The sequence below is a fragment of the Mustela erminea genome, chromosome 1 (assembly GCF_009829155.1).
Source record: "Mustela erminea isolate mMusErm1 chromosome 1, mMusErm1.Pri, whole genome shotgun sequence".
Lineage (NCBI taxonomy): Eukaryota > Metazoa > Chordata > Mammalia > Carnivora > Mustelidae > Mustela > Mustela erminea.
Window position 1 is genome coordinate 13,154,624 of NC_045614.1, and position 19,122 is coordinate 13,173,745.

A 19,122-nucleotide genomic window follows, 5' to 3' on the forward strand; every position below is an offset into this window, starting at 1 on the left:
CTTACTGGATACTCAAGACAGAAGTGGTCCTGCAGGTGGGGGCAGGGATCAGGGAGATGATCGTAAGATGCCAACCTGTACCCTTATATCTTCCAGCTGTGCTTACGACCTTTTGTCACAGAATAAGTCACTTCCTGGGGACACCCACACAGCAGCAGGGCTGGCCCACATTTCAGGTACAGTGGACTTAGGAAATTAGTTACTCCATAGCACAATATTCTACTGACATGCTCCACTCCCCACCTCCCTTTTTTGGTTTAAACTCTGATCCTTTAACTTATCCTCACAGCTCTGGGGTAAGCACTTTCATCTTCCAGAGAGATGTGTGTATAGGAGTGAAGTGATTATCTTAGAGCTGTACAGCACAGAGATGGCAGGTCCAAAATTCAACCTCAGCCTGTCCTCAAATCTGCTTCATCCCTGCCCTTATCTTAGGGTGGGTGTGTCTTGAACCAAGGCCATGTCAGAAATCCCTGCTGCTTCTGAAATTACGGTTTTTGGGTTGACTCAGTGTTCATGGACCGCATAGTTCGCCCAATGGAACTCTTATTTGTCAGAGCAAGTATGAGCACAGATGCAGAGGGTTTCTAGGGAGAGGGAGAAGTAGGTGCGGGGCTTGATACCAAGACTCTGGGATCATGACCTGAGCTGAAGGTAGATGCTTAACCAACGGAGCCACCCAGGTGCCCCAGGATTGTCCCTCTTAAGGGGCAGCTGCTGCTTCGTCTGTGATATGAGTAGGTACATCCAACATGACTTATTCTTGACTGAAAATTTTTGAAAACCAAAGCTTTAGCTTTTGGTTTCAGGCATGAGGGAGAAGGAAATACTATCATAGTCAAGGCAGAAAAGTTATTTTTAAAAAATAGCACCTGCCAGTTACTAAGGCAGCTCCAGGCCTGCATGGGGAGCTAGCAGCCCAGGGCCAGAGCCAAGGGGGTGCCCTGCCAGACATGGCTCTGGGCCATGCCCTGTCCAAGCTAGATACTTTGTGGGGGTAAAACAAGGTTACTGAGACGTAGGACATGGAACCTCTTTAGAGGGCTTCTCTCCCTGGAGCAGGTGACCCCGGAGGTGGGAGAGGCAACAGGGCCCTGAATGAGTGAAAGGCAGGTGGAGGTCAGTTTTCATGCAGAACATTAATAGGCGGGCTTGGCCACTTTGCCCTGCCTATCTCCCTGCAGTCTGGCAATGGAGCCCAAACCTTGGACGCAAAAGGCTGATTTGACTGTAAAGGATCAAATTAGTAACGATTCTGAGACTGGTTTGTGCAAATGGTTTTTTTTTTTTTATTTCCACATTTATATCACAAGGTGTCCACTTACTGGACCAAATAGCAAAGTTGCTCCCTTCTGCGTCCTGACAACACAGAAGTCTAAGTACTGTACATTCACTAAGGCTCCTTGTTTTTGCAAATCGCGTTTATGACAAATAACCATAAGGCAAACGAATCTAAAGGAATGGTTATGAGTGTTTCCAGCGTACAGACAGGTCTCCTCTTGCCCAACAATACAGCTTACACACCAGTAGCACCCGCGGTTACTTTTGTGTTTTTTGGGAGGGGACTCTAGAAAGGTGACATTTTTAAGATATGCGCAGGAACGGGAAAGAAACGGAAAAGGGAGAAAGAGGAAAATTATTTGGCTGGTGGTCAGATGGAAGAGGGGAATAAAATAAACTCCTAGAAAACTTAGATTTTTGCAGCATATTTTTCAAAACTGGGTTTTTAACCGAAACCAGATGAAAATGTGTGGATGCCCACGGAGGGTAGGCCGTACTGGCTGGCCGGCTGGCCCACCTGCTGTCAGCCGCTCACTGCAGTGGACAAGCTTCTGGCGTCCGGACTGAAGGACTGGCCAAGCGGGGTGCAAATAGGGGCCACGGTGTAGGTACCCCCACTGCCTGAGACACTCAGGGCCAAATTTAAAAAAAGAAAATGCAAATAGATGAGATGCGTGCTTCGGTTGCTGTGTTTAAAGGGAACCTCTCCCCCAGGTTTTCTGTGCCTGCCTGCAACTGACGTCCCAGCTCATGGGTGCCGGGAGGTGTCCGCACCTCTTCCGGGGTGGGGAACTAACGCTTTTTATAGCTGGTTTGCTATAGAGTTCTGAACTCACTTTGCCGGCCTTCCTTCCACACGGTCCTTCCTTTGCAATTTTGTTAGTAAACTGGTAGCAGCATTTCACAAAAGAAGGAGAATTTTGAGGGAAGAGCACGGAGAGACCTCGAGACTCCCGCCCCCTCCCTCCTGCCCCGGGCCGGACTCCTCAGATTCCCAACCACCGGAGGCAGCCACGCCCCGCTGCCCGCCTGCCATGCTAACTGCGAGGTGGGAATGCACTTAGAGGCCGACAGGCTGGTCAGTCCAAGCAGACATAAGGCAGAATGTTCAACCGCCCGTCGTCACCGTGCGGGTCGAGCGATATGCACTGCGTCCAGTCATACCAGTTACCCTGTGTGTCCTGACACCCGTTCACCCCAGGCCACTGGTGGGCCTGGATTCTGTCCAGATCGTCCTGCGTGACCTCGCGGTTCAGCCCTGGGAGGTCCGTGGGCGCGCTGTGAGGCACCAGCACGTGCGGCTTCCGGGCCCCCCGCCGGGTGCTCTCCTCCTGCTTCAGGTACTCAGACATGAAGTGGTGAGCCCCTGGGGTCTGCGCGCCTGACGACGAGAGCAGGCTGCTCTGCCGGCTCAGGTAAGACTGGATGATCTCATTGCGCGACAGCTCCTTCCAGTTCGTCTGTTCAAAAGGGCTCTGGACGCTGGCCTTGGCCTCAGGTTTGTCCAGCTCTGTCCTGGGCTGCTCTGTGTGCACAGGGCTGTCCGCCTGCACTGGCTCTTTCTGGGTCAGAGGTTTGATCTGTCTGGTCATGGGGTCAAAGGTGAGCTTCCGCTCTTTTAACCGGACAGGCTTGACACCCGCCTCAGCCACCTGCCCATCCAAGTTCACTGTGTAGTCACGAGGCCGGTACCTCTTCTTCTTTTTGCTGTCTGAGCCACCAGATGAGGCAGCATCGCTGTCCGCCTTAGAAGAGTCTGGGGAAAAGCCTGCCCGGGGAAGGTGGGGCTCGGAGGGAGGCAGCCCCACCTTGCAACCCTGCCCTGCCAGCCGCTGGTGGCCCTCAGGCTGCTCCAGCCAGCGCACCGGGCTCTCTGCACTGGACAGCAGCTCGAGCCGCCTCACGGGTGGTGTGGACGGCTGGGCCAGTGGAAGTGGTGATGGCACCTGTGTGGCATCAAGCGCCTGGGGCCGTGGAGAGGGGCTGGGCATGGAGCCCTTGGGCGTGTACGGGCTCCGCTGCCGGGCAAAGGAGCCCTCGTGCCGTGAGTTCCGGGGACTGAAAGAGCAGCGAAGCGGCCCCTTGGGGTGAGGGGGGCCTGGAGTCTCATCCACCCGGTCCATCTGCTGCAGCACCCCAGCCTTGGTCTGCAAGCAGGGGCCAGGGGGCTTGCCCAGACCTGGGGAGCTGGTGTGCGGCCGCACGGCGTTGACGGGAATCTTGCCGCTGTGCTTGTCGCTCTCGCCGTGCTCCAGGCGGCCGCCCTCGGGGCCCGCGTGCCCACTGCCGTCCAGGGTGCCCGGGAAGCTCTCAGGGCTCCCGCCGATCCCGTTGGTGGGGAGGGGGGATGAGTTGGGTACCAGAGAGTCATGGCTGGCTTTGGAGACCTTGGGAGGTGGCCCGGGGTGGCCAAGGTCACGCTGATCTCCCCGGCGCTTGCGGCTGCCCAGCCTGTCCAGCCGCTGTCCAGGTAGCCTCTGGATGTCGTTGCGGTTCTTCAGGTCATGGATGCTCTTGGGAGCGCCGGCCACCCCCACCTCTGGCCGGCAGTTGTGAGCACCCCCGTTGGCAGAGCCGGTGCCGCCCGCCAGCCCCCGCAGCGCCGCCTCATTCTGGTGCACAGGCTCGATGAGCTTCTGCCAGCTCCGCAGCAGCTTCTTGGCCCGCTTGGCGAGCTCCTCGTTCTTCGTTTTCTTGCGGACGTCGTTGATGAGCTTCCCAAGTCGAGTTTCCTACAACCAGAGAGAGACAATGACATGCTTTTGGGACAGGAAGTCCCCCATGGAAAGGGAGCTGAGGACCCGGGCCTCTGGATTAATCCCACTACCTCTTAAACCCCAGAATTCCTGGATAACAAAACCCATGGGGATTTGGGGTCCTTTTTGACCTCTAACTTCTCAAATCTAGTCCTCAAACTTCAGAGTCCCAGGGCCACAGGCGGCATCTTCAGAAGCACCATCCCAAAGGCTCCTGGCAACCTAGAGGCTGTGGATCAAGGCCAGTGCAAGGACACTGCCAGGGAAGCTCTTTGGGTGAGAGCACACTATGGCAAAGACAATGGCAGACGGAGGGCCTGAGCCAGCATCGCTCACTGGAGCACCCCCAACTCCTGTCCCCTCCGGCCAGACACGCCTCCCAACCCAGGACTAAAACCACCCAATTCCTGCAGTGCCCATGGGAAGATGCCCCAGTCTGGGCCAGGAGGGTACGTACACCCCTCCCTCAGCACTACTAAATCCTCACTTGGGCAGTGAGAGCAAAGGCTCCAAGGAGCCCAGAAGGACTTGGGTTGGGGAAGCCCAGGCCCTGCCTACCCTTCTCTTCCCAATGTTGGGTCTGGGGACACTCACCTCCAGTGCCTCTTTGGTAATGGGGTATTTCTCCAGGCTGGAGATGACTTCCAGCACCGCCACCATGTTCCGGATCTAGGAAACAAGAGCCACTTGTCAGGTCTCTGCTCTTCTCCCAGTGCCAGCTGCTCAGGCCTCTCCCTCCCCGAGAGCCAGCGGAGTCGCCACACCCAAGCTCTCAACCCGTGCCATCTCCTACCCGCTCCTGAAGCCGACAAGGCACCCAGTGCCCGCCCTCCCGTCCGCTGCCTCTAGTGCACGGGGTGCAGTGGACTACGAGCCCGTCCATGGCCATGCCCACCAGCCCAAGTGGTGGTCACACGGCTGAGATCCATGACATTTGTGATAAGTTCTGCTCCTGAGCTGGCAGAGGTGTTCTACTCTAGCATTTCATGGGGGCAAGGTGCCGAACGATTTATCCAATAAAACACACGGAGCTTAAAAAATCAGTAAAGGCGCATCTCCTGTTGTTGCTCTTAGCTCCACTACACTTCACAGGTACTGTGTTTGCTACGATCCAAGGTCTGTGGCAGCCCTGCATTTGAGTGAGTCTAGTGATGCCACTTTTCCAACAGCTTTTGCTCACCTTGTGTCCATCTCTGTGTCACGTTTTTATAGTTCTCATAATATTTCTGATTTTTTTACTATTATATCTGTTATGGTGATCTGTGATCAGTGATTCTTGCTATTACGACTGTGACTGTTTTCGGGTGCCAAAAACTGCACCCAAAGAAGATGGCAGACTTGGCTGGCACTGTGTGTGTGTGTTCTGACTGCTCCATTGTGGAGCCACTCCACAGTGGCTCCAGCCACTCCTCTCTCTCTCTTCTCCTTGGCCTCCCTGTTCCCTGAGACACAACAGTCGTGAAAATCAGCCAAATGATCACGCTACAATGGCCTCTACGTGTTCAAGTGGAAGGGAGAGTCACACATCTCTCACTTTAAATCAAAAGCTAGAAATGATTACACTTAGTGAGGAAGGTGTATCCAAAACCAAGACATAGACCAAAAGCTACACCTCTTGTGCCAAACACTTAGCCAAGCTGTGAAGGCAAAGAAAGTTCTTGAAGGAAATTAAAGTGCTAGCCTAGTGAACAAACACGGGTGATAAGAAAGCGAAACCGCCTTCTTGCTGATAGGGACCAAGTCTGAGTGGTCTGGATAGAAGATCAAACCACCACGTTCCTTTAATCCAAAGCCTAGTCCAGAGCAAGGTCCTAACTCTCTTCAATTCTGTGAAGGCTCAGAGAGCCAGGGGAAGCTGCAGAAGCAAAGTCTGAGACTAGCAGAGGTTGGCTCATGAGGTTCAAAGAAAGAAACCAACTTCATAAGCTGAAAGTGCCAGTGAAACGGCAGGTGCTGATGCAGAAGCTGTAGCAAGGGACCCGGCAGAGGCGGCTGAGACGATTCACGAAGGTGGCAACGCTACTCAGCAAACTGTCAGTGCACATGAGACAGTCTTCTACTGGAAGAAGATGCCGCCCAGGACTTTCAGAGAGAAGCCAATGCCCGGCTGCAAAGCTTCAAAGGACAGGCTGACTCTCTTGTTGGGGGCTAATGCAGCTGGGGACCAAGTTGAAGCCAATGCTTATTTACCACTTGGAAAATCCTAGGGCCCTTAAGAATTATGCTAAATCTACTCAGTCTGTGCTCTAGAAAGGGAACAACGAAGCCTGTTTGACAGCACATGAATTTGTAACATGGTTTACAGACTACTTTAAGTCTGTTGAGACTTACTGCTCAGGAAGAAAGATTCTTTTCAAAGTACTACTGCTCATTGACAATGCACGTGGTCACCCTAGAGCTCTGGCATGTGCCATGAGATTAATGTCGTTTTCATACCTGCTGTCACAACACCCATTCTGCACACCATGGACTGAGGAGTCATTTCAACTTTCAAGTCTGATTATTTAAGAAGTACACTTTGTAAGGCTATAGCTACCATACAAAGTCATTCCTCTGACGCATCTGGGCAAAGTAAATTGAAAACTTTCTGGAAAGGGTTTACCATTCTAGATGCCACTGGGAAGAGATCAAAATATGAACACGAACAGGAGTATGGAAGCAGTGGATTCCAACCCTCATGGATGTCTGAGGGTTCAAGACGTCAGTGGAGGAAGTAACCACAGGTGTGATGGAAACAGCCAAAGAACTAGAATCAGAAGTGGAGCCTGACGATGGTACTGAATTGCTCCAACCTCACACTGAAACTTGAACAGCTGAGGAGTTACTTCTAATGGATGAGCACAGAGCATGGTTTCCTGAGCTGGAATGTACTCGTGGTGAAGATGCCGTGAAGACTGGAAATGACCACAAAGGGCAGAGAGTGTTATAGAAAAACAAGCTGATAAAGCAGTGACAGCATTTGAGAGGATGGACTCCCATTGTGAAAGAAGTCCTACTGTGTGTCAAATGCTAACAAACAGCATTGCATGCTGTGGAGAAATTGTTGGTGAAAGGCAGAGCCAATCGATGCAGCAAACTTCACTGCTGCCTTATTTTAAGAAACTGCCACAGCCACCTCAGCCGTCAGCAGCCATCGCTATGGAGACAGGACATTCCATCAGCAAAAGATTATGATTTGCTGAAAAATGAGATGATGGTTAGCATTTTTTTAGTAATGAGATTTTGGGGGGCTTTTTTGTTTTAGAGAGCAGGGGAGGGAGAGGAAGAGAGAGACTCTTGAGCAGGCTCCTGCCCAGCGTGGAGCCCAACACGGGACTCAATCTCATGATCCTGAGACCATGACCTGGGTTGAAATTGGTTGAGTTGGAGTTAACTATGTCACCCAAATGCCCCAGTAATAAAGTATTTTTTAATTAAGGTATATTCATTGGCTTTTTAGATATAATACTATTACATACTTAACAGACTACAGTATAGTGAAAACACCATTCTTATGTGCACTGGGAAACCAGAAACTTCATTTGCCTCCATTTACTGTGATAGTTGGTGGTCTGGAGCCCAACCCACAGTATCTCCGAGGAATGACTGCAAGCAGTAATCCAATCAATTTGGCTACATTAAAAGACTCTTTGTATAAGCTTATCCCAAGACGCCAAGATGCAACAGAGTGGGAGAAGACGGATACCACATGGCCCCGAGGATCTGTATGTATCTGAACACAGAAACCCCGGGCCAGCACACAAGAACAGGCACCAGGTGCAAGAGGAGAGGACAGCCCCTGTGCTCAGCTCTTGCAGGCATGCGGGAATGCAGACGGAAGCCAGGAGAGGCTACCCTGCGGACATGGCCACCAACCGGCAGAAGTGGCATCTGAGAGTACCAGGGAATTCTGGGTCCCGCCAAGTCTAGGGTGTGATGGCCTCTGGTAATCTCACAGGTGCACACCTGCTGACAAGCCATTCCATCCTGTCTGCTGTTCGCTGTAGGCCAGGCCCTCACACCACGTTTCCACGTGGCACTGCTCTGTGGAATCAAACGACCCCATGGGGAAGGTACTATCATCACATTTTACAAAGAGGGGACGGCACACAAAGGTGCAGGTCATGTAGTCAAATGTTATAATGACACCAGTGCCTTCCAAGAGTCAAAGGAGCAGAAAGAAAAATTCAAGAGTAACAGAAACGAGCCACTTGTGGCCTCAGTGCACCGACAAGACGAAGCTCAGACCACAGGGAGTGGAGTCACAGAAAAAACACACTCCGTGATCCAGCCACACCGATCATCAGAGCATACTCAAAACTTAGTTTAAGATCAGTCATGGACTTGGCCACTGGCCAATCACAGACCTAAATAGGAAAGCAAGAACTCAGTCTTTTAGAAGACACAGGGCAGTTATCTCTGCAACCTTGGGGCAGACAAAGATTTCTCAGAACCCCCAAAGCAGTAACTGCCCAAGAAAAAATACTGACAAACTAGGCTTCACGAAGATTAAGAACTTCTGCTTACCACAAGAAGCAAACCTCAGCCCGAGAGCGCATGCCGACGGAGCATGCCCAGTGAGGGGCTCGGCTCCAGAAGAGAAAGCGAGCTCCTGCGGCTCAACACCACCACCACCACCACCACCACCACCACCACCATCCCAAGCAGCTGCAGGTTTTGGTGGGCTGGCGAGACAGGGGAGCCCTTGCCTTGAGCAAGCCCCCCCGCCCCAAGACTGCACAGTGAGCACATCACACGCCCACACACACTGGAATGAAGCTATGCAGGCATGCGAAAGGGCACAAGGAAAGGCACATCTCCCCCCCCAGCCACTGCGGTATTGCCCTGTATCTTTCCCCAAAATACTCCTTGCGTATAGAAGCTTGTGTATATACTTAACACACACTTAAAAAAAAAAAAAAGCAAAACATGACTCTATGCTTTACTTTTTCTCACTAACATCAGAAACACCCAACACCACAGACCTCCTTAGCTCTTCCTTCCAGGATGGGCTCAGGGGGAGGGAGGGCCCACTGAGCAGTGCTGTGTCCCTCCTTTTCCACTTACGGTCACAAACAAGGCTGCAACGCTCAACTTTACTCGAGGCAAATCTGGGCTAACACACGAGCTGCTAGAGGGGCTCCTGGCACCGTGGCCATGAATGACTGTAATGAGCCGCCGGGGAGGCCCCCCCTGTTCTACGCCCACTGCAGGAGGTGGGGAAGCCTGTTTCCCACATCCTTGCCAGCACTGATGCGCTGGTTTCCTCTGCTGCCAGAATGATCCCACAGGATCACAAGCTGAGTGGCTCCAACACCATGCATGTATAGATCATGTTAAGTTCCGGAGGGCAGGAGTGTGGCTTGGGGCCCCCCCAGGCAGAGATCCAGGTGCAGGCATGCCGCCCTCCTTTCAGGAAGCTCTCAAGAGCGGTTTCTTGCTCCTTCGGTGCTGAAAGACTTAATCCTCCTTGCTGTTCCTGCTGGCCGGCTGTCACCTGAAGGCCATTTCCAGCTTCAGGAGGGCGCTGCATTCCCCAGCTCATGGCACCTCAGTCCACCTCCCAAGCCAGCAATAGGCCCAAGTCCTCCCACTGCACCTCTGAGCCAGCCAGGAAAGGGTCCGCTTCTAATGACGGGCTGCGGCTGGGCCCGCCTGTGCCATGCAGGTCTGCACCCTCACTCACATGTGCACCCTCCTGCCATGTAAGGTACCACATGGCCAGCTTCCGGGGACTAGGATGTAGACATCCGTGGGGGCTGGCTGTGACTCTGCCGACCATGTGGATTCCCAGCTTATCTGCCTTATTTCCAGCTGAAGGCAGCGGTCACCTCCACCCGCCTCAGGTTCTCTGTCTTTTCTGAGTGTGAACTGCAGTGACCACAGAGCACGCCAGTGACCCTCACTGTGCCAGACAGAGCTCCCACAAGGCTGCCCCTCTGCCAGGGGGCCCAAGCCACCCCTTGGCAACAAAGGTCTCTCCTCACAGTGTTCTCATTCAGGGCTGTGCCCGAGAATGCACACATCTAGATGGCCCCCAAAATCTACCCCAAGCTATAATGAAGGAAGGGGTCTGAGAGGAGACACTCCTCATCCTTCTTTCACATACCTTTGACGTGCCACGGACAGGGACTTGGCGCAAGAGGAGACCGCACAGTGAGGAGGCCAGTACCACAGGGACAGCAAGGCCACCCACTCCCTGTCCCCAGCCCTAGGATTCCAGCCCTGATGGGGTCCTGAGCCTGCCACATGGCCTGTCTCCACCCCAGTGACCTCACCCGGGTATATTTAGAGCCCTGGGACCCACACACTCCTGAACCACAGTCCCTGCAGAGCGAGCTCGGCAGCACAGGCTGTCCTTGTCCTTGGGCAGACGCTGTCCCGCTGCCAGACAGGAGGGGGGAGGCAGAACACCTGGGCAACCCCGGAGGCTGGTAGCCAGCTAGCACCAAAGACCTGGCGCAGTTGGAGCCGCCCCTGGGAGCTGTGCCGGAGTGGGCAAGGGGACGTCTGCAGGCCCCGCCGTCCTGCCTGAGCAGCTCCCACACTTGAGGCCGTGTGCAGTCTGGCTTGGAGCAGGCTCTCCGGCTCCCAGCCCTGTGGAAAATGCTACCTCTGCCTAACCTCTTTCTGCCCTGGCTACCTGCATGTTCAGGACTGTCCCGGGGGCTCAGTCCTCTGGCTCTGCCCCACCCTGAAGGGATGATGGTGAGGGCATGGAGCACTGAGTGGGAAGCACTACCTGGGCATTCCAAGTGCCGCCAGTCTCCTGAGGACCAGGAAGCGGACCCCGATAAATGCTCCAAGGAGTCTGGCCCTGCGCCCTGACGCTCACCACACCCGACAGGCAGGAGTCTGTGCAGCGCCAGGCCCAGCCTGGCCTCTGGTCTCAGACCTAATATGCAGTGTCACCCCAGCCAGCCTGTGGCTCTGCCTGGGTTGGACACCCCAAGATGGAAGCTCCTGAACCAGCCTTCCCAACACACCCACCCACACAGAAGCAGCCAGGCCTCCTAGGATGAGATGTCCATCAGGAGGCTCCCAACCAGGTTCCAGGCCTGCAAAGCCCCAGTACGAGGCCCTCGGGCCAGGGAAGTCAGTGTCAAATGGAAGGCAGACCAGGCATGCGTACAGAGAGGGCAGGACCCGAGTGGGCCTGTCCCAGGGTGTCCACAGCAGACGTCCTAGCACCTAGGGAGATGGTGACATGGCACCAAAGCTCTGGAGGGGAGAGAGAGGACCAGAGTGAAGACAGTGGAATGAGCAAGGACACCAGGAGGAAAAGCAGATGGCGGGGAAGTGAGCAGGCTCCTATACGACCCGCCTTTCAGCTTCAGCCACTGTATGGGACCTAAACTGCTGCTGCGACACCCACAGACCACTTGTCTTCGGCCCGTCCTGGGTCCCTCCTGGCACCCGGCTGCAGGTGCCACAATCACAGCACAGACGCTGCTCTGTTCCTATATAGGGAAGAAGCTTCTGGGCAGCCCCCGGCACTGCCCGCAGTGGGGGCCTTTGGGCACTTCTGGTGGCCAGAGTCCCGGGGCCACATACAAGCCTCCTGCTGTCAGGAGGAGCCAGGTGCATTGGCTATCTCCCTCAGGATTTGTTCTCAACAAGAACAAAACCAAGAATACCTCTCAAAACCAAAGGGTTTTCCCAAAAGGGACAGAACTCACAAATGAAGAATGCCTGAGCACCCAGAGTCTCTCATTTTCTCCTTAGGGCTCCTTCAGTAGATGCAAGTTAATTTGTATATATGTAACAGTTAACGAAGCCAAATGTCACCTCCCCTTTCTACCAATGAGGATGTCCCATGTGAACCGCTCACCATCTCAGCCCACTTATTCTCTAGTTGACTGCCCTCTTTAGTGGAAGTAATTACTCACCTAGCCAAGGAGCCCGCAGGGTGGTGGTATGCCCAAGGCAGCTGGGCACGGAGGTATCAGGAGAGGGGGAGGGCCACTCTGGAAGTGCAGGGAGCAGGCAGGGCCAGAAGACTCCTTAACTACCTCACTGAGCACTTGCAGATCCTAGACTGGAGGCTCAAGGGCCATAATCACATCCACTCCATAAGACAGGAAAGTCAGCGTCACAGGGGCAGCTCCACCAGCCAGTGTCTCCGGCATCCCTAAACAAGGCACCTCCCAGCTCCGGGATAGGGAGAGAGAAAGCACATTCGCACTCACACCTATGGGACACCTGTGGGACACCCCAGGGATACATGCTCCTCACCACCAACCCCAGTTCCCGGGGCTTTTCTGGGGCCTTCCCACAACACGAGAACCAAGAGCAGGCACTAAGAAACAGAAAGGCCTTTCCTCCTGGGGAGACCCTCAGCACAGGCTCAGTCGCTGCTCCAGCCAGGCTGGCTAACCAGCGGTATTTGCTGCACGGCAAGAAGGGGGCTGGATGCACACAGGAGGGGATGGCACCCGCAGAAGCAGCCTGAGCTGAGCCAGAGCGCTAGCGCACCACTCGCGCGGGAGGCTGGTGACATCCCGGTCTCCTCACTCCGCCAGGCCACGCAGGAGCAGCGAGGAGCCCCCCATGCACACTGCGCTCTGTGGGAGCCACTAAAGGGGCACCGCTCACCCCCCAGCATTTCATGACCCGTTTCTCAGTGTTCACTGGAGAAACAATAAACTTGGGTGTGGACAGCAGAAAGGGGATGGATGCAGCGATGCCGACTGGCTCTAAACTGATTTCTACTGAAGCTGGGGCACGGCTACATTATTCTACTTCTACGTTTGAAATTGGCCACAAATCGGGATGCCTGGGTGGCTCGGTCAGTTAAGCGTCTGCCTTCAGCTCGGGTCATGACTGAAGGGTCCTGGGATAGAACCCCATGTCAGGCTCCCTGCTCAGCAGAGAGTCGGCTTCTCCTCTCTCCCTCTGCTTTTCCCCAGTTCGTGCTTGCTCTCTTGCTTGAAATAAAATCTCTTGCTTTGAAATAAAATCTTTCAAAAAAAAAAAAAAAGAAAAAAGAAAAAACTGGCCACCAATCTAAAGCGTTACAAAGTACACGTATTTCCTCCCATGGAGATGGGACATGACTGTCACTGGAGGTGGAATGAGATGGCCGCTGGTAGCCGCATGGAGGTGAAGTGAGGAAATCCCTGCTTTCCAGTCCCACACGGTGGCTTCTCCCTACACCATGTGGTACCTGCATGGGGAGGGAGGCCGAGGGCTGGTGGGATGCTGGCCCCCTCAACCTCTGATTCAAACTATAGGGCACCTTCTATTTGGTGCAACCTTTGGATTTTCTCACCGAGTGCCTTGCAAGTAGCTCAGATGCAGCTCAACAGACTCGGTGTAAAGACTGCCCACACCCCCGGCGGCGAAGGGGATCTGGGATCTGCTCTCTGAGGCGGGTCTGTGCCTCCTTGCACAGAGCCCACAGACATCTGGAACCCCGGCCATACCTGATTCCTCATGCTTCTGAGACCAGCTCGTTGCCCTCAAATAGGGAGGATGCCTCAGGTCTAGGAGGGCACCCATCAAGACAGGGGCCAAACAGCTTCCTGAGGGGCTCTCGAGAGCTGGGGGTGGCTACACCCACGGAGAGGGCAGGTTCTGTGGCTGGGGTCCCAGAGTGCTGAGGCCAGGGAGGGAGAGCCAGCACCCAGGCTTCTGACATGACAATAAGCCCCAGGCCACACCAAAGCCCTTACCCGTCTTTGGAGGCTGGCATGTACGTGTTCACACATGCATGAGGTCAGAAGCCAGGGGAAGGTCGGTCAGAGTCTAGGGGCATCTCACAGTGGTCCCAGTTCAGGTCACCCCATCCGGGGAGGGTGAAACATGGTAAAGAGCAACAGTAACCCAGCGAAGGGACAGCCCACCAATTCCGCCCTGTGGCAGCCCTCTGAAGCCTAGTGACATCACTGGCTCCTCCAGAGTCCAGGACACCAGACCAGCTTCAGAAAACCTGCCTGCAACAAGGCACATGGAATCATTTTTAACACCAAACCCCATCGGAAAAAGCACTTTAACCGGCCCACATCACACATCTGAAAGTTACTCTGTGAATCAGATCACTGGTCTGATCCTGGATCCGTGTTAAGAGCTGGGGCGAGCAGTGGGGTACACCTGCCATCGGCCAGCCCCCTCCTCCCCTATTTCGGGGGCGATGTAGGTAAATCCCAGGCCCTGAGTAATTACCACTCTGTGGGGGATTTCCAACTCCACGTGAAACAAGGAACCAAGACACTGAGCTGCAGAGTCCGTGAGGCCCGCTGCTCACTGTTCTTTCCTCCATACTTCAAGGGTTCCCGCCCTGCCTTAAATCCCCGTTCTCTCAGGAATGAAGCTGGATGTGTGCAGCCATGCTGACACAGGGGAAACCCAGTGCTCCTTGAGGTCTCAGCACTGATGGGGCCCACGGTCAGTGAGCTGGGGCAGGCCCACTGCAGCCTGACTCTCACAGGACCACCACCTGTTGGCTTCCTCCACTGGCTAAGCTCTCTAGCTTTTTGTCCTTGCAAGCCCACTTTACAGGTGAGGAAGCCGAGGGTCTGGGAAGGTCATGGGGATCCAGGGCTCAGCACACAGCTAGAAGGTGGCAGAGAACAGTCTTACATTAGCCTGGCACAGGTCTGCTCATCACACACAGTCCAGCTGGTCCTTTACCAGGTGGGGCGAGATGCCACCCGGCTGGTGATGCTGGCACCCCGCCCACATACTCTTCCTGACCTGCCACAGCAGGTAAGTGCACAGGTTACAGAGTTTCTTGAAGCCACAGAGGGCCTGTGGCTTTGTGCCCAGATCTCTGGGCTGCCTCTCCCTTCCCTCCAGGGCAGCCTCGAGCTAGGGAGACCCGCGCACATACCCACCACAGCGGGGGCTTCGGTCCACCCAGCACTCATCCTAAGCAAGAGGCCACTGGGTAAACAGCAACAGCGGTAGCGGCGCACACCAAAAGTCTTCCTGCCTCTGATGAGAGGCACATGTGTTCCCAGGTGGGCGCCATTCTTTCTGTGGTTCAACCTGCTCTGGCGCAAGATGGCACAAGAAATGGCAGCCCCTGCCTCCCCCAGCGATCCTGGCTGAGCCCAGCCCGTGTCCCCCCGTCTCCCGAGAGGTCAGTGTGTCTTGAGCCTCCCTCCTGGCTCTGGAAGGTGCATCCTCCTGGCCCTGCTCTGCTTTGGCTGGTTCCACAGCCAGGCAGGAGCAAGAGGAAGCTCCCTCAGGTTGTCTGCACTCGGCCTGGCCGAGGTGCCTTCCGCTGCCAGGACCCCAGTGGGAGTCTCACACCCACAGGGTGAAATCTCACTCACACATGGCTTCTTAGAGGGAGAATGACACAGCTGGCGGGGAGGAGGCGGGCAGCAGTGAGTGCCATGTCCCAGCTGCAACCGCCAAGCTCACCACTTGCAAAAGCACAAAAGCACTTCCTCATCAGAGGGGCCCATATGCTCCCTTGGAGCATCCACAACTGGAGCAGGGCCACTGCCTGCATGGCCGTGTCACACTCACAGCCCACAGAGCACCTGGGGCCAGCTAGAGCACATGACTACAGCTGCAACTCGGCCCAGGGGACGGAAACCCCAGCCTGAGCCCCGGGAGCAGGCAGAGCAGGGCCTATATCCCACAGCAGCAGCTGGAGCTCCCCATCAGCATGCAAACAGAAGCAGTACAAGTGAGCAGTGAGGCAGCCATCCATCCAGCTTGTCACCAAGAGGCTAACAGATACGGAGGGGGACATGGAGGAGAGGAACATGGGAGGGGGAAGAGAGGCAGCACTCTCCCTGCATCCCCAGCTCCCAAACTGTCCCTCTCTCCCTCCAGCTTTTTATCACAGCAGCTCTTCCCAACAGAACTATGTACTTAAACTTTTCTGACCTCAGAGTCAGGTCAACAGCACACACACAATTCTCATTATAATCCAGCCCCTTCTGAGAGCACAAGAGCTCTCAATATGTCATCTGTGAGCTGGTTCATTCCTGCACTGATACAACTATAAAGTCAGAAAGCCGGGCAGAGCATTTTTTTTTCTGCCACACATGCTCCCAGAAGGGCTGGCTAGCAGAGCATCTGATGACAGCACTCGTGGTCAGGTCAGGGTTTTCCCCTCCCATCCTCACACTCCCGTAGGAACAGCCAGTAAGAACACCAGCTGTGCAAGACAGAAGGGCCTAATGCCAATGGGAGGGGCACACACAGTGCTTGACCCACATGCATGCAGAATATAGGCAATCCAAAGAGAGAACTGGCCAGCTTTTTAGGAACTGATACGGACCAACCTCTGAGGGACTGTGAAGTAAAATACAGATTGACAGTGCATTCCTGTGCCCCCAAGTCAAACACCCAGTGGTGGGGCTGGACAGAGAAGGGCCAGGAAGTGGACCTGTCAAAGAAACAGTGGGGCCCAACCTAGCCCTCTAATGCTGTCCAACTAAGACTTAAGCAAGACCAGCCACTAATCAGCCCAGTTCCTCCTCCAAGAGAGGGGAAGCCCGGGCGGAATGTTGGGAAAATCACAGATCATCTCTGTAGATCCTGAATAGCACACTGACCACCATCTTGAGAGACTTTGTGCTCATGGGGGCCAGGTCAGGTGGGCGCTGCAAGTTCACCAGCAGCCTGCTCTGTGGTCACTAAGAGCCCCTGAGGCACTGCAGTGCCCAGCATGGAGCCAGCCTCCAGTCCGCCAACCTGCGCTGCTGTAAGATCCTGGGAGCCAAGGATATTCCAGAATTCCCCTCAACAAGTCACCAAATGCTTTCTGAGCACCTACTGCAGGCCAGGAAGGCATGTATGGCCCAGTCCTGAGGGATGGGTGGAGACGGCCAAAGGCAAGGACAGACACAATATAGGGGGTACATCAAAACTGAGGCTCAGCTGAGCTGCCAGGAACCCTGGTGCAAGCAGCCCAGAACCATGGCAACATCCAGAAAGCTCTTTTAGAAGAGAAGGATTACAGGGTACGGAACCAAAGACATACCCCTTCTCGGAGGGAACGCAAGCCGAGAACTGGCCCCACTCCCGAGGCTGCCATGCGACACGGGGTAAAATCCAGGGCGCCCCTGATAAGCAGCAAGAGTATGTTACTGACAGGTAAACGACGTGCAGGGTCTGGCAGCCCTCACTGTCCTGAGCACTCCCACGGGGTCACCACAAACCTTCTGAGTTGGGTGGACATGAAAAGAGCAAAAGAACTGCCAGAACCTAGGTGTGGGTCCCAGTCATTTGGCAAGTCTCAGGGTTCAAAGTATCAAGGAACTGTCTCCTTTTTAAATGAGAACCTGACAGATAGACAAATTCACCAGGCCCTAAACGTAGTTAAGGATGGGTGTGCCGGTCCTACACAGGGTGAAGGCCTCCTGCTAGGCCATGATCTCCATACTGAGTGTTCCAGGGCCTAAAGCTCCAGAGATCAGGAGATGGCTCGGAGCCCACCCACCCAGCCCATTCAACTGTTCCGTCGGCCACTAAGTGGGAGGATGGACAGAGGCTTCCTACAGGCTCCTGCAAGGGGAAAAAGAGACACACAGGGACACCCAGAATGCTGCCTGGCACACCGTAAGCGCCCAGAAAGGAGTCGCCTCCTACACCTGGGAGGGATCAGGCCCGAGGCCACCCCTCCCCTCACCTGCTGCCCCGCAACTCAAGGGCTGTGTGTGGAGCTGGAGGAACCACAGTGGGCACAGGGACTTTCTCAGTGGGCATTCCTGTAATGGGCGCTGCCATGGAGAGAACCAAGGACACACTCACAGAGCAGGAAGTAGAGTGTACATTCTGTGTCAAACGTCGTGTAAGGATAGACACTCATACCCCACGAACCAACAACTCCACTCTGAGGTACATAACAACAGTCACACGAACACCCGTGCATGGAGAACATATTCAGAACAGCGCCAACTAAAAACCACCTGAAAGGCCATCACCAGCATCATGGGTGACTAAATCATGCTCTATCCATTCAGCATGGAATGAACAAAACATCAGAGATAAATCTCAAAACAGCATCTGGTGATAAAGCCAGGCACTAAAGAATACATTCTGTATTGGAGCGAAAGCTCAAGAGCAGGTCAGACTTCTCAGTGATGACTGAAGTCAGGGCAAACTGGGGGTGGCGAGCTGCTAGGAGAGGGAGCAAGAGCAGCTTCTGGGGAAATGCTCTATTCCTTGCCCTGGATGGCAGGCGGTGGGGGTCGGGGGGCACTCAGGCATGTTCACTTCGTAAGCATTCCATAAAATCTAACACTCACAACTTGTGCACTTTTCTGGATGAGGCCATCCTGTCCCAGAAACAGATGCCAGAGCCACCGGGGTTGAAGAGGACGAGACAGTGGTGAGGCACTGCGGCTCCCACACAGTGGCACAGACCCTCTCAGGGTCCCACAGAGAGGGCTGCATAAGGCCAGGCTATCTCCTAGACAAGCAGCACGCGCTGTGCTTCAAAGCTCACAGGGAAACATGCCCACACACTCCTACCCTGTCAGGTCTGGGAGGAGGTGGGTGCTCTGTAGGTTCTAAGGAAAATGAGCTCAACAGCTCAGTGTCTTCAAGAAGATGTAAGCTCCAAACTTCCTGGAGAGGCAGGCAGGCAGTACCCACTGCCTGGCCAGCACTGTGCTGGGCATCTGTCCCTTACCATACCACAGTCTCTTCTGAGACCACAGACCCCAACAGTAGGTATTATGCTGTTTCTCCAGCATGGAAACCAGGGCACCCATTAAACATCTGGCCACAGGTTCACTACTGCTAAGCTGCTAATCTTGCGCAGTCAGCCCATGCCTGACTCCACGCAACAGGCCATTAACAAGTCCTACTGGTGACCTGGGCAGAAACAGCTGGCTTGAAGGAGGGCAACAGAACAATTAGAATAAGGAAAGTCTTCATGCCTAACCCAGGAAAGAAGCTATCATAAGAAAAGGAGACTAGAAATTAAAGTGCGGGAGAAAGATAACATTTGAAAAATCAATGTAATTTGTCTTATTATGAAGGCTGAAAATGAAAAAAGCCTTATGAGTGTTCCAAAAGATAGAGAAAAAATGTTTGACAGAACTGGGCATTTCTTCCTGATAAAAAACTTTCAGCAAACTAGGAATAGAAGAGAACCTCCGTGGCCTGGTAAGTGCTTCAACAATGCCCACAGCTG

General features: G+C 54.3%; 1 protein-coding gene across 4 annotated transcripts in view; it reads right to left on the reverse strand.

Annotated features, from left to right (window-relative positions):
* Positions 1-1,265: 1,265 nt before the first annotated feature.
* The window catches only part of MED26 (mediator complex subunit 26), a 52,270-nt gene continuing 34,413 nt past the window's right edge, over positions 1,266-19,122 (reverse strand). For all 4 annotated transcript variants that reach the window (XM_032314730.1, XM_032314741.1, XM_032314722.1 and 1 more), the window contains exons 2-3: positions 4,632-4,706; positions 1,266-4,013 (exon numbers count right to left, since the gene is read on the reverse strand). In XM_032314730.1, coding sequence (XP_032170621.1) covers positions 2,361-4,013; positions 4,632-4,706 — 1,728 coding nt within the window. In that variant the 3' untranslated portion in view covers positions 1,266-2,360. The remainder of the gene's footprint in view (positions 4,014-4,631; positions 4,707-19,122) is intronic.